The sequence below is a fragment of the Sebastes fasciatus genome, chromosome 2 (genome assembly GCF_043250625.1).
Source record: "Sebastes fasciatus isolate fSebFas1 chromosome 2, fSebFas1.pri, whole genome shotgun sequence".
Classification (NCBI taxonomy): domain Eukaryota; kingdom Metazoa; phylum Chordata; class Actinopteri; order Perciformes; family Sebastidae; genus Sebastes; species Sebastes fasciatus.
In genome coordinates, this window is record NC_133796.1 from 26051652 (window position 1) to 26067722 (window position 16071).

Consider the following 16071-nt stretch of genomic DNA (forward strand, 5'->3'; position numbering starts at 1 on the left):
ATGCTACCAGGAATCAGTTCCAATAAGCTCTTTAACAGATGGTATATCGTTTACAGTGGTTGAGTCTCATTGAAGTGCAATCCATCAGAAATAAGGAATTAAAGTTAGGCTTTCTTTAATAGTCAATGAAGACATTTAATTTAATTCAAATTTGTTTTATTGACATGATTAGGGGCACCTGTGACTCAGAGGTAGAGCGGGTCGTCCACCAATCGGAAGGTCGGAGTTTCAATCCCCATTTTCGGCTCCTCCAGTCTCATATTGAAGTGTCCTTGAGCAAGATACTTAACCCCAAATTGCTCCCGAAGGCTGTGCCATCGAGTATTTAGATTAGATCCTGATGGGCAACTTGGCACCTTGTATGGCAGCCTCTGCCATCAGTGAATGAATCTGTGTGTGAATGGCTGAATGCTGGCATGTAGTGTAAAGCACTTTGAGTGCTCGGAAGACTAGAAAGGCACTAGATAAATGCAAGACCATTTACCAGTATAATTAAGAACAGTACTAAAGGAAATAATAGTAGAATAACATGATACAAATGTACTCTATAACAATGGCCTGCTGTTTATTTATGTATTAAATGAGGAAAACAATCTATATCCAGTAACGTCCATATCAAAACAACCTTACTAGATCATGTTTTGGAGCTCAAATATGAGCTTGATTGATAAAAGGCCTTTAAATGCTTGGCTCCACTCAGACGTTAAGAAGCTGCAACAGGATCTCAAACTGGATCAATACAATTCTTTAGCAAACTTAAAGTATTAATTGAATGGAATATAATTCCATTATTGTCACTGTACAAAGTACATCGAAATTAAAGTTGCAGTGGGTAGAAGTGGAGCAAATATGATAAAAAAAAATGTTTGATTAATTTATGATTAATCACGATTAACTATTTTTAATCGATTGACAGCCCTAATTCAAACATGAAAACATGTCTTAAGGCAACCTAAGCTGGTACTCACCTCATATTCAAGATTCAAGATTCAAGATGTTTATTGTCACGCCGGTTATACAGGTACAATCGTGTGAAATGATTTTTGCTGGGAAGCTCCATTAAAAATAATAAGTTATATTACAATTATAAAAGGAAATACTTTGTACAAGGGCATATTAAGAATATATACAGGCAGATTAAGAACATATACATATCAGGAAGTATTAATGTACATACAGACGTAGGCAAAGTTGTTGGTAACGTTCCGTTAAAGAGAGAAAAACCCACAATGGTCACTGAAATAACTTGAAACTGACAAAAGTAATAATAAATAAAAATTTACTGAAAATGAACTAATGAAAATCAGATATTGTTTTTGAATTGTGGTTCAACAGAATCATTTTAAAAAACAAACTAATGAAACTGGCCAGGACAAAAATGATGGTACCCCTAGAAAAGATGTAAAATAATGTGACCATAGGGACATGTTAAACTAAGGTGTGTCCTGTAAATAGCATCACAGGTATCTTCAAACTTGTAATCAGTCAGTCTGCCTATTTAAAGGGTGAAAAGTAGTCACTGTGCTGTTTGGTATCATGGTGTGTACCACACTGAACATGGACCACAGAAAGCTAAGGAGAGAGTTGTCTCAGGAGATCAGAAAGAACATTATAGACCTTCATGTTAAAGGTAAAGGCTATAAGACCATCTCCAAGCAGCTTGACGTTCCTGTGACTACAGCTGCACATATTATTCAGAAGTTTAAGGTCCATGGGACTGTAGCCAACCTCCCTGGACGTGGCCGCAAGGGGAAAATTGATGACATATTGAAGAGACGGATAATACGAATGGTAACCAAAGAGCCCAGAACAACTTCCAAAGAGATTAGAGGTGAACTCCAAGGTCAAGGTACATCAGTGTCAGATCGCACCATCCGTCACTGTTTGAGCCAAAGTGGACTTAATGGAAGACGACCCAGGAGGACACCAAATCATAAAAAAGCGAGACTGGAATTTTCCAAAATGCATATTGACAAGCCACAAAGCTTCTGGGAGAATGTCCTTTGGACAGATGAGACAAAACTGGAGCTTTTTGGCAAGTCACATCAGCTCTATGTTCACAGACGCAAAAATGAAGCATCCAAAGAAAAGAACACTGTACCTAATGTGAAACATGGAGGAGGCTCGGTTATGTTATGGGGCTGCTTTGGGTGTCTTGAATCTGTGCAGGGTGCAATGAAATCTCAAGACTATCAAGGCATTCTGGAGTGAAATGTGCTGCCCAATGTCAGAAAGCTTGGTCTCAGTTGCAGGTCATGGGTCCTCAAACAGGATAATGACCCAAAACACAGCTAAAAACACCCAAGAATGGATAAGAACAAAACATTGGACTATTCTGAAGTGGCCTTCTATGAGCCCTGATCTAAATCCTATTGAACATCTGTGGAAGGAGCTGAAACATGCTGTCTGGAGAAGGCACCCTTCAAACCTGAGACAGCTGGAGCAGTTTGCTCACGAGGAGTGGGCCAACATACCTGTCGACAGGTGCAGAAGTCTCATTGAGAGTTACAGAAATCACTTGATTGCAGTGATTGCCTCAAAAGGTTGTGCAACAAAATATTAAGTTAAGAGTACCATCATTTTTGTCCAGGCCAGTTTCATTAGTTTGTTTTTTTAAATGATTCTGCTGAACCAAAATTCAAAAACAATATCTGATATTCATTAGTTAATTTTCAGTAAATTTTTATTTATTATTACTTTTGTCAGTTTCAAGTTATTTCAGTGACCATTGTGGGTTTTTCTCTCTTTAACGGAACGTTACCAACAACTTTGCCTACGTCTGTATATAAGACATACTTTGTACAAGGCATATTAAGAAAATATACAGGCATATTAAGAACATATATATTAAGAACATATACAGTATAAGATATATGATTAAGGTACTTTTTGTGTGAGAAGGTGTCGTTTGAATTATCTATTTCAAATATCCATTAGGTTAATTGGCTGAGTCAGAAAATAAAAAGGTAAATATATTAAAATAAAGTAAAAATAATAATAAAGTCACCAACAATAATGGAACTAATTATTCATAGAAACCACTTTGTTTTGCTGCTCTTCATATTTCCAGGTAAAAAAAACATAATGATTTAAAGATTAACATGCATATGAATAAATTCTCCCTCCACTTCATCCGTGTTTTACATGTTTACCAAATCCAAAAAGGTGACCATTGAAGCATCACTAATAACAGAGCAGCACTCTCCTGTCCTCCCCATCCACCATCTCCATCTCCATCCTCATCCTCATCCATCCTGCATCCAACAACCTGGAGGAGACAGCGTGTAACTACATCACTAGCCCCTTTTAAGGCAACCTAAGCTGGCACTCATCTCATATCCATTAGGTTAATTGGCTGAGTCATAAAATAAATACAATAAAGTAAAAAAACAAAAAAACATAAAGTCACCAATAATTTTGCAACTAATTATTCATAGAAACCACTTTGTGTTGCTGCTCTTAATATCTCCAGGTAGGAAAATAATGATTTAAAGATATGAATAAATTCTCCCTACACTTCCACCATGTTTTACATGTTTACACCAAACCCAAAAAGGTGACCATTGAAGCATCACTACTGTTTGTGTGAGGTGTCGTATGAATTATCTAATTAAAATATCCATTAGGTTAATTGGCTGAGTCATAAAATAAAAACAATAAAGTAAATAAAATAAAGTAAAAAAAAACAAAAAACATAATAAAGTCACCAATAACATTGGACTTTGTTTTTGTTTTGCTGCTCTTCATATTTCCAGGTAAAAAAAAAAATTATAATAATGATATAAAGATTAACATGCATATGAATATAAATTCTCCCTCCACTTCATCCTTGTTTCACATGTTCACCAAATCCAAAAAGGTGACCATTGAAGCATCACTAATGACCACTCCCCCATAACAGAGCAGCACTCTCCTCTCCATCCTCATCCATCCATCCTGCATCCAACAACCTGGAGGAGAGAGCGTGCAACTACATCACTGCCTCCTCCTCACAGCGTTGGTCGCCATCCATCCATCCTCTCCTCCTCCTCCTCCTCCTCCTGTACCATAACAGATGGTGGGAACAACATTGCATCCACCGGGTAGCCTACCACCACAACAATAGACCGCAGCAGCAGCAGCATCCAGTCCAGACGACGCTGCTGGCCTTGCACCACCATTACCCTCACCATCATCATGCTCCTCTTAGTGCAGGACTGCGCCAGGCTGTGAGTGCCGTCGTGATTCATTTCACGCGGTACCTCCACCGTCACCACGGCTACGGAGGAAGAACAACCTTCTCCTAGCGACTGTTGTTCGGGAAGAAGAAGATGGCCGCTATGAAAATACTAACAGGCACTGGTCTCTTCTTGGCTTTCTGTGCGCTCGGGCTGCTCGCCATGGCCATCTGCACCGATTACTGGTACGAGACCGACGCGAGGAGACACCGGGAGAGGTGTAAAAACTATGCCAACAAGCGCAACGACCCGGGTTACATCTACATCTCCAACCACAACCTGCCGCTCCAGATGCCTCCAAAGAGCAGCGGCCCAGATGCTGGAGCTGCTGGAGCTCTCATCAGGACCAAGCGGCACTTTCTGGCCGCAGCGTCCGCCATGGAGTCGCACTGCAACCGGCAGTTCAACTCCACCATCTCCGGGCTGTGGAGGAAGTGTCACCGGGAGGGATTCGACCTGGAGACCGAGGACCTTATCTACAAAGGTAAACAGTCTTTCCTTTAGTGTGTGTGCAGCAGCAGGCCTTCATGCTCCAGCAGCAGCAGCAGCAGCAGTAGTGATGAGCTCACACCTATATAGCCTGCATGACACAAACAGGATGGCAACAGAGGCCCACATTGCTCCTCTCACACTGATGCTGTCTGTACCTGTGTATTTGCACTGTATGTTTTGTTATGTAATGCTGTTTTGTTTGTATTGTGTCTATATAGGACCCCCTCGAAAATGAGATGCTATACATCTCAAGGGGCTATCCTATCCTTTCAATAAATTCAATGTGTGTCTGCCTTTGAAATGTGAAGGTTATATACAACTATAGATGAGGATGTGTTTGTGCAGAAGCTTTTCTTCATTTGTCACATTTTGCACACCTATAGGCAAGGCAAGTTTATTTATATAGCACATTTCATACACAAAGGCAATTCAAAGTGCAAGATAAAAGAGCACAAAGTGCATAAGATAAAAACAAATAAAAGAATATAAAAGTATAAATTAGCCTATAGCCTGAATGACACAAACAGGATGGCAACAGAGGCCCCATATTGCTCCTCTCTCTCACACTCTAAAGTGTACTAATGCTGTCTGTATCTGTGTATTTGCAGTGTATGTTTGTTATGTTAATGCTGTTTTGTTTGCATGTGTTTTTGTATTTGTGTCCCCTCAAAAATGAGATGCTATACATCTCAAGGAGCTATCCTATCCTTTATTTGTCACATTTTGCACACCTATATTGCCTGCATGACACAAACAGGATGGCAACAGAGGCCCACATTGCTGCTCTCACACACTAAGGTGTACTAATGCTGTCTGTATCTGTATCTGTGTATTTGCAGTTTGTAATGCTGTTTTGTTTGTATGTGTTTTTGTATTTGTGTCCCCTCGAAAAAATGAGATGCTATACATCTCAAGGAGCTTTTTTCCTATCCTTTCAATACATTCAATGTGTGTCTGCCTTTTGAAATGCGAAGGTTATATACAACTATAGATGAGGATGTTGTTTGTGCAGAAGCTTTTCTTTTATGTGTCACATTTCGCTGTCCATGGTGCTGAGTGAACCCCAGCGTTTTGCATGAGCTCCCCTCTCTCTGTAATGGCTGCTGCTCTGTTTTCTCAACCCTGTTTTGCATAAATCTTGTAAAGGTTAATGTGATAAAAAGGTGATCTCATACTGCAAAAAAAGAAGCTGAATCATTGATAAGTTTGGTTTGAATTTGAGGCCACAAAGCAGAGAAAACATAATGCACAGCCCTTCCTCATTGAACAACAATGAGAAGCCATTGAACAGGCCTCACACCTGATCCAGACACATAAGATCCTAAAACTGAGCTGATAACACAAAGACTCTGTGTAGAAAAACCTGATGTAGAGAACATAAAGTCGTTGTTGTGATTACAGCTGTCAGTAGACGTCACTAAAACAGCCCAGTGACAGTTTTCTCTTCCAAACATTGTCTCTGGAAATTGTCAACTACATCATTCAAAATCCTGAACCTGCATCATTTCATCTACCTAAAAATAATGAAAAATGGCATTTTCTGTAGGGCTGCCACCTCTCAGTCGATTAGTCGACTAAAAAGGTTGTTTTGTTCTTAGATTTCTTTAGTCGATTAGTCATTTTTTATGCTTTTTTTTTAATGCTGAATGACTTATTTCTAAGAAACTTATGAGCACATCGCTGGTCAACACAGGATTTAAAGTGATGCTATTGTTTGATTCTCAGTTTTACAGTCTGTCGATTAAATCAACTAATCGTTTAGTCCACAAAATCGTATGAGTCCAATTTCTTTGGTTGAGGACAGCCCTAGTTTTTTGTTTAACAGTTTAACAATTGCAATCTTGTGTATTAACATTAAAATCACATTTTACATAATTAATAACAAGAGGGCTCTGGAATAACAGTACAGTATAACAGTTCTGCTTTTCAAAAAATCATAATATACTGACAACAGTGTTCAATTAACATGTGTAAAATCTATTCATTTCCCCCAGCCACATAATATCGCCGATGAGAGCGAGTCATCTGTAATTCTGTTAGGATGCCAGGCGGAAACCGGTTGTTTACTAATGTGCGATGATGAGCACTGATAAAACGATGTTCATCACATTAATTGAGTGCCAAGTAATCATTAGTAGGTAGTTGAGCGAATAAGTACCAGAAGTCTATCGCTGCCTGTGCTATAAATGTAATCCAGGTAGGGGGTCTGGAGGTCTTGGAGGTCTTGGAGGTCTTGGAGGGTCCAGGTTATAAACTAGAATAAATATAGCGTAATTAATGAAACATCATTTAAAAGTTTTCTGAATCTGCTCTATTGATTTACAGAATATGATTTTACAGAAATAAATGTTCAGACAAAGGCTGTGATATGTGTAAATAATAGAATCATTATTTAACTATAGCATGTTTTGTTTTCAAGCTTTTTGGGCGTTATCTATAGTAATAATAATAATGGTCAAAATGATGTAAAATTTTATAGTTTTAGGTCAAAAACCTTCAAATTTCTTGGGGGAGGTCCGCCAAACCCCCAGCCCAAATTGATATTGGTTCTTTGCCTGTGAAGTTTGTGGGTTTTTAATTGAAAACACTGATCTCTTTGTGTTGCCATTGTGCACACAATTTAGCTTTTTTTTTTTTTTAGTTATTGTTAACGTATTGTCATATTCTGTTTACCATTTAATATTTGTCGCTGTCCATTGACGGGGGTTCTGAATTAAAGCAATTAAAATATATTGTGAAGTGAGGGGAGAGCCTCCAAAACGTCTGTAGCTCCTGAGCCTCAAGTCATATTAAGACACCACTACAACACATGCTACCTTTTGTTATCTTACTATGTCTCAGAAAGGTGTTGAATTAGTCCTGTTTGAGGCTGTACTTTGTACTGTTATTTAACTGGATTGCATACAGTCTAAAAATTAATGTTGACTGTCTCTTACACAGAGTGTCAGCAGCAAATGTAGATTACAAACTTCACAAAGGTGATATTTGTTTCAGTGCTACTATATTGGATATGAATTGTACATGTGTACATGATATTATGTCCACACCTTGTACTGCATATGTTGATAAACTACTCAAAAAGGATTGTATTAGTAGCCCCAGACGTAAATACTACAGTATATGTAACCTAATGTAAGTGAACACATGATATTAATCAGTTTTATTAGCCTTGTCTGATTCGTAAGATCATCTGTTCCTTTTTAGATAATCATGTTGAATCAGGCCCAATATTGGCGTTGATATCTGAGCAATTTGATATCATATGTTTTCACAGATTATTTATAATGGCTAAATGACTAATACATATCTGAGCAATTTGATATCATATGTTTTCACAGATTATTTATAATGGCTAATGACTAATACATGTTGTTATTGTAGAAGCTTAAGACAAAGTGCTGATACATTTACACATTATATGAGCTGGTCCACATAAGTGATATGACATTTACAACACACATACATGTACCTAACTGGACCATACTCATCTGTTTGAGAAGCATGCTGTCCAGGTTTTAACACATAAGAGAGATCAGATGTCAACAGACAGTCAGATTTTTATGGGACTATACCTTTAACTTTAAAATATGTCAGTGCACTTATAAATACGCAGCCTTCAAGTGATGCAATTTACAAAACTGTGTTCAGAAAATTATTTTCTCGTGAACTTTGACAGTGCGCAGGTATAAAGGTGTCTGATGTTTGTCTCTAGTGATGTCAAGAAAATAACAAACTCCGCTGACTCTGACAGTATATGCACTGATATAAAGTCAAATGAATACTCTGAACACTTGTAATACACTATTAGTTTTGAACACCTGCTCCAGATCTATACAGCAATCCTTCAGTGAGTGCAGAGTGTCAGTGAGTGAGTGTTGATCTTTGAGTGGCATTTCATTAGACCGCTCACACCCACACAGATGTTTTCACTTACTGTGGCTGATTAGATTTCTGCTCAGATTAGAGGTGAGCGGAGATACGAGAGGAAGTATACAGTCACCGAAGTCAATGCACCAATAAGAAGCATAAAGGAGTACTTTGTCCCGCCCTTGTAGGAACAACAAAGCAGGCAAGATAATTAAAATCGCCTGCGTTGATCTACCACAGGTGTGCAAAGCATTTAAAGCATTTTTATTTTGCCAGGTAGCCACCATATTGTCTGTTATTGTTATTACTGTAAAAAACACAATTTCTTATGAATGTGAAAGTTGAGTCTTAACTGAAGTAAAACTTCTCAACATGAGATGTGCAGTGTTGAAATTGCATTCAAAGCTGCTTGTATTGGAAGCTGGAGTCCTAATTATAAGTGCTGATGCTTTTGAGATGTGATATCAACAGTGAATGGTGTTATGCATACAGTAGTTTCCATTTCACACATCAGTTTCAAGCTTTAGATGGACAACAAGGTACCACAAATGCCTAAACTATAGACAGCAGGCTGCAATTTGGTATCACGCGTTCACCTTTCTATACGTACTACATCAATTCATCTGGAAAACATGACATATTTGGACTAACATGCTGCCCTGATGATATAAACCTCTTTCTTCAATAGTAACCTTGGGTAATTCAACAAATAACATACAATAGAAAATACTTTATTGTCTACTTTTTAGGTACAAAAGGCAGAAATTTGTCTTTGGTTTGCATGTATAAGAAGCGTTGTTAAAAAGGGTAAATTTAAACACAACATACCACATCCAGACAGGACACATTGAAACACATTTACATAAAAACACAATACACCAATAGAAGCTACATGAAAAGGAGCACCAGGTACTCCATGGTGAGGACTAAATCAAGGTTCAATGAATAGATGTAAACTGTAGATCACAAACCTGACTATCTGAAGGAAAGTCTAAAAATCTGAGATTAATAAAGTCTGACAAAAGGTTTGACAAAAGTTATGGGAATTTAAAATTAGGGATGCACCGATCTGACTTTTTCAGTTCCGATACCGATAGTGATACCTGGGCTTTGGGTATCAGCCGATACCGAGTACCGATCTGATACCAGTGTTCAATTAATAAGCTGTATGCCTCACTGTGTGGAAGTGACTGGGATCATTCTTTATGTGTAAGGCAACATCAGGCCTGACTTAAACATTGCTTTCCCAACTTTTTATAATAAAATGTAACCAATAATTACATATATATATATTTATTTATTTATTTGATTGTTCTTTATTATTAAATTAATAAATCGTACACCAGCAACTTGGTAAAAAAATCTTCAAAATTAGCAGGAATTACAATTGAGGTGTAAACCTTTTTAATGCAGCAACAAATTGGTCAAAACTTAAACAGGAATTCAAATTACAGTACATAATGTGTATAGTATATAAACATAGAAATGAATTGAGTAGATCGGCTCCATTGTCACCGATACATGGCCCGATATCAGATCCAGTTTCGGTGCATCCCTATTTAGCATTATATTATCAAACTGTTTGAGATCTGCAAAGTACTGTAGAAATAACCCTGTTCTTCCCTAAAAGGTCAAATTACTGATGGTGTGATGATTTGCTGAGAAATTGAAATAGTAGTAGTAGTAGTAGTAGTAGTAGCAGTAGTAGTAGTAGTAGTAGTAGTAGTAGTAGCAGTAGTAGTAGTAGTAGTAGTAGTAGTAGTAGTAGTAGTAGTAGTAGTAGTAGCAGCAGCAGCAGTAGTAGTAGTAGCAGCAGCAGCAGCAGTAGCAGTAGTAGTAGTAGCAGTAGCAGTAGCAGTAGCAGCAGCAGCAGCAGCAGTAGCAGTAGCAGCAGCAGCAGCAGCAGCAGCAGTAGTAGTAGTAGCAGTAGCAGTAGTAGTAGTAGTAGTAGTAGTAGCAGTAGTAGTAGTAGTAGTAGCAGCAGCAGTAGTAGCAGTAGTAGTAGTAGTAGTAGCAGCAGTAGTAGTAGTAGCAGTAGTAGTAGTAGCAGTAGCAGTAGTAGTAGTAGTAGTAGTAGTAGTAGTAGTAGGAGCTGGACTCCAAAAGTCTTTAAATGCTGAATGTATCTGAATCTGAATGCTTATTTTGAATGCAGTTTACTGCACTGACCACCAACTCATTATGAAGAGATTCACTTTAAATGAGAACAATTAAGGTTCTTTATGTAGCTTTCGGCAGAATAATCCATATTACATATTGTTTCCTAATCCCCTCTTAATAACAATGTAGGAGTGGTTGGGAACACAAGGTTAATAAGGCCGTCTCAGTGAGGGCGTAAAATAAATATGAAGCTTTTCTATCGTGTGTTTATATTATTTCCCACAAGTTGGGCAAAGGTTCAGACTGAGATTTTTACTTAATTTTCTCTCTCTCTCTACTTGTGTTAAAGATATTTGTGCTCCAGTTATTATTGTCTCCATCATTTTCTTTTTTTGTTGTTGCCAGGAATAATTCAAAGATGTACCGCAGTCAAGTATCACTACTCTTCGTCCATCCTACCACGAAATCTACCCGTCAACATCACAAAGACCATACGACAGGATGAGTGGCACGCACTCCGTAAGTATCTAAGTGTTTGTCTGTCTTTATGGAGCTGGTTGGACTAGTTGGTTTAGACACAGATTTTCTGTTCGTTGCATCTTTTGTGTTCATCCACATTTATATTTCTGTTTTCTGCTTCTACTCTATTCAATTAATTATTTCAGCAATAAAAAGAGAATAAAATCAACGGAAAAGGTCGATCAACCATCTGATAATGGTCAATGCTTAATTTTAAGTCTCCTTAATCAAATTCAAGCTTTATTTGCATGACTATAACAAAATACAGTATTGCCAAAGCATTATATGAATATCGACAATTAGAATATATAGAAATTTATATATACATTTATGTATATACGCACAATGAACGCTGTATGAACACCAACAGCAAGTTCGTTTTTTTCTTTTCAAGGAAATCAAATTACTTGGTACACGAACAAACAAATGCAACAAACAAAACCCCCATCCCTTTACCCCTAATTATTCAATAACCATTTTTAAATGTAGTCCTGTAGACAAGCTTTGCATTCAAGGGTTTAGCTGACTCGGTTCTCTATATAGTATATCGGAAATTTGGCGTTCCTCAAGGCACGATTTTGGGCCCTTTCTTATTTCCATTGTACATGTTTCTCCTTGATTACATTATTCACAAAAACATAGCTCTACTGCAGGCATTCTGAGATATTTGGGACATTTTAAGATTAAAAAATCGAATTTTTTTACCATTTCAAAGATTTATAAAGTAGTCTCTTTTTTTTTTTTTTTTTTTTACAGCTGAACTAGTGAAATTGATTAATGCCGTTATCTCCCCGTGCTGTCATCCCCTTCAGTCCTCTATAAATCTTTCATCTACAGCTGCAGCAGCCAGGTTATTAACTTAAACTAACACAAGAGTGCATATTACTATAACGCAAGCCATTTTGCATTTCTGATTTGTTTGAAAGAGTATACTGCCCCTCGCTCCTGAATGTATCGCTGTCCTTATAAGGCCTTCCCTCCCGCGTCTAGACTCAGACCAGAGGTTATCAGGTCATCACTATTAGGAAGCCATTAGCTTTAGAGTGGCTTATCTGAGGACATTAGGTCCGACAGATCAATATATCTTCTTTGAAATCTCCCCTTAAAACACTTGGATAGTCTTGTATTTCTTTCTTGATATCCGTGTTCAAATAGAGAGAATGAAGGAGTTGTTTGACCTTGGATTGCATCAGTTTCACTTTTGAAACCCCTTTTTTTCAGTTTTGAATTCAGTGTTGTGAATCTGCTATAATATGTTCTGTTTTAAACATGCTACACCAACACCTTATCTAAGCTATTATTATTATTCTTAGTAGTAGTTATGCATACCCAAACTATATACTCTAGATATCTATATTTGTATTACTGTTCATATCAATATCATCCATTACAATGTTATAAATGATTGTAGCTTATTGGGATAAAGCTAACTACTACTAGTACTGACTATAGGGAGAACAGAGACAGTGTTCAGCGACTAGCAGGTCTGCCGATAATGCATACATCTGTAATGTATCCCCAGATAAGTTTACATGCAGCATACATGACGAATAAAGTTTCTGATTAAAAGAAAGAATGAATATTTACATGGGTTTAATTGGAGGTTTTGTTTCAAAGACGTTCCTATTTCCTTTCCTGTTTTCCCTTATCATTTATTTCTAGAAAACCTCCAAGGAAATAGGAAATAGGAAATAGGAAATGACGGACCTATAAAATGAAGTGTTAGCCTCATCGGTTTTCAGTTAGTTCTTTGACATTCAAATAAAAAAATTAAAAAAAGATAATAGTGCCTATTAAGAATCACACATTTCCTGATTGTCAATAGGGGTGTAAATCACGATACAATATTATATTGATTCTTTGGACAACAAAACGATATTTGCAGATATCACAAAGTCTGCCACGATACGATTTTGATACAATTTAATTCATGGACCTGTGATCGATATCACGCCCATTTAACACAATCAGTTACATTTATATCAACTCACAAAAAGCAACTAAAATATAGCTTCAAAATAAAGGTGTATCTTAAAGATGATGACATGCATCAATGTTTTCATTTTGCATCGATGATATTGGATATCATCGATCCATTTCGATGTATCGTTACATCCTTAATTGACAATTTAGGCAAAATTAAAGTATTGTTATAATCCCTTTCAAATAACCTGGTTGGTCAACAACATTTCAACATGGTAGATTGATAGAGTGATAGATGCTTCACCACCAGCTCTGCAGTTTGAGGGCAACAGAATCCAGCTTTATCACAATGCAAAATCAGTAACTACCAGTTTCAACAATAGCCTTATGTTTCAGTCGTGACGTTTTTGCCTCTGCCTGCAGATCTAAGAAGAATGACGGCCGGCTTTGTGGGCATGGCCGTGTCCATCATTCTCTTTGGCTGGATCATTGGAGTGCTGGGATGCTGCCAGCAGCATGACCTCATGCAATATGTAGCTGGGCTACTCTTTCTCATGGGAGGTACTGTGAGAGCACATATGCCATCCACATCCACACACAAACATGCTGACCAAATCCAATTTTATTCAATTTCTGTATTTATTTGGGGACAGCCGAAAGCTTCTTTGGGTTAACATGAGACGGTAGATCAATGTCCTGCAGTAACATGATTCCTGTCCTGCAGTGTGATGCTCAGTACATGTAGGGATTTATTAATAATGGAACCATTTTTAAATGCTGCTTGTTTCTTCTGCTCACACAGGAACATGCTGCATCATCTCCTTGTGCACATGTGTGGCAGGGATCAACTTTGAGTTATCCCGCTACCCCCGCAACATGTACGGCCTCCCTGAGGACATTAGCCATGGCTATGGCTGGTCCATGTTTTGTGCCTGGGGGGGCCTCGGTCTCACATTGCTGGCTGGCTTCCTCTGCACCTTGGCACCCTCCCTGAGCACGCCCACTCGCACAACGACCCACAAGCCGAGGCAGGAGAACGGAACCGTGTGACAAGAGGTGTCCTGAAGCGGCCGACCCACCGAACGCACAAACCGCACCCTTCCAACCTTGATGTTTAACTCTGAAAACAGTTTTTGTCTGATCACCATCTCACACCAAACCCCCGACATCGCCATTTCCCCCTCAGTGTTCAGTGTGCCTGAGTTGTGACAGAAGGAGCAAAAGTAACAACAAACTTCACACACCCAATCTTGAAAAACCCCAGAGGGACCTCCAGGAACACCGAGACTAACAGCTACAGTAACGTATGTCTGGGGCATGGCTCTCATAGCACAAATAAGACATTTTTTTTGGTTCAGATGTTTGACATGCTGACTTTATGGCGATCTAAAGGTGACTGTTTTCTCTGAAGAGAATTTGTCTTAAAATGGTGCTCTCTTAAATACATACACTCCCACGCAGCACACACACACTTACACACACACACACACACACACACCAGCACATGCTTTTCCACACATGCTCAATTACTCCGGATGAATCATGGGAGAAATCCTCCAAAAGGAAAAAAAGAAAAAAAAGACATCAGGCCAGAGCATCTTGTCAGCATTCCTCTTTCAGTCGAGTGATGTGCGCTGTGTTATTGTTCGTAATGAAAAAAACAACAAAAAAAAACTGCCGTTGACTGCCCATTGCTTATCTTTAGTGTAGCACACTAACTGATATCAAACATGAGCCCCGGGGTAACGTCTGCTGCCTCTGCAGAGCACTAAATGGATCTGATAATACACTAAAGTAATTCTGCATTGAAAAGAAAATCGTTCGATGCTTCTTAAAAGATTCTCTATGTACAAATGCATCTCTGTGTAGATCCAGATCATCGTTTGTGTAAATTAGATTTTGAATAAGAATGTTTGTTTTCTGTTTGTTTATGGTGGCTGACAGTATAAGCAGAGGATGAATAGTTACAGGGTGGTGCTATAGGAGCCCAGAATCCATTATCGGATTCAGCAACGTAAAGGTATTTTGTGGTACCAAACTGACAGACGGGACCCGGTTGTTTGCTGACAAAAGCAAAACAAGAAACCCAACTGTGGAGGAAGTATTTGATTGCTCCATTGTTTACCCTCAATATTGGTCAGCCTTTTTGTGTAATACAAGGTTGGAAGAAATGCAACTTCAGCAATCCTGCTAAAAACAAAAGCACAAGCTGCGTTCCAAATCAGCTGCACTAAGTACAGTAACATAGGAACATCACACCTTGGTAGAGGGCCAAAGTGACGTCATGTCTTGATTAAAATCTGGCTCAGGAATGGCTGAAACAATGAAGCAAGCAGAATATGGAAGAGCTCATATGTGATGGACATCCTTGTTCCCACAATGCAATGCACACTGGAAATGGAGGAGCTGTTTTAGGGTTTCTTTTTAAAGGATAACTTTTGTGTTTTTCAACCTGGGCCCTATTTTCCCATGTTTTTGTTTAAGTGACTGATGGGGACAACGCTTTCGGAAATTGGTCCAGTATTGAAGGAGAACGCTGCAGCCGCTAAACAAGCTGTAATCATTTGGGGCAACCTGGTACCGTTGTTTTTGCCACTGACAGGCTCTGTTTGTTATTGTGTGTCTCGTTCTGAAATCTTGCGTCGCATCCATATTGACGAAGTCCTCTAAATATTCAGCCATGGCATTGAAAATCTTTTAGCTCACACTAAGCTAAGCTTTATGTACTCCAACACAACTAACTCTGACAAATCCGGTGTCCCATCCCGTGGCACTCCTCTCTCCACTCTCACTCACGTTTCCACTGTTGTCCTCTGGCAACAAGTCACATGACACAATGATAAACAAGAAGCGAAAGGTAAGAAAAAGGTTTTATCTCTCTGTAGGGTCCTTTCCATAATGTTGTCAGACACTTATAATAACAATCAGAGCCTGTCAGTGGCAAAAACAAGCA

The 16071-nt window shown here is 38.4% G+C and overlaps 1 protein-coding gene across 2 annotated transcripts in view; it reads left to right on the forward strand.

The window, feature by feature from the left end:
- The first annotated feature begins 3921 nt into the window (after window positions 1-3921).
- The window catches only part of tmem276b (transmembrane protein 276b), a 179404-nt gene continuing 167254 nt past the window's right edge, over window positions 3922-16071 (forward strand). Inside the window, exons 1-4 of one of the 2 annotated variants that reach the window (XR_012591455.1) lie at window positions 3922-4701; window positions 11082-11195; window positions 13542-13679; window positions 13921-14912. Coding sequence is in view for 1 of the 2 variants with exons in the window: in XM_074616013.1 (XP_074472114.1) it covers window positions 4311-4701; window positions 11082-11195; window positions 13542-13679; window positions 13921-14168 (891 nt within the window). In the remaining variant the exon portion in view is untranslated. Of the gene's footprint in view, window positions 4702-11081; window positions 11196-13541; window positions 13680-13920; window positions 15831-16071 lie in introns of those variants that run through there. The other variant, XM_074616013.1, reaches the window with a different exon arrangement.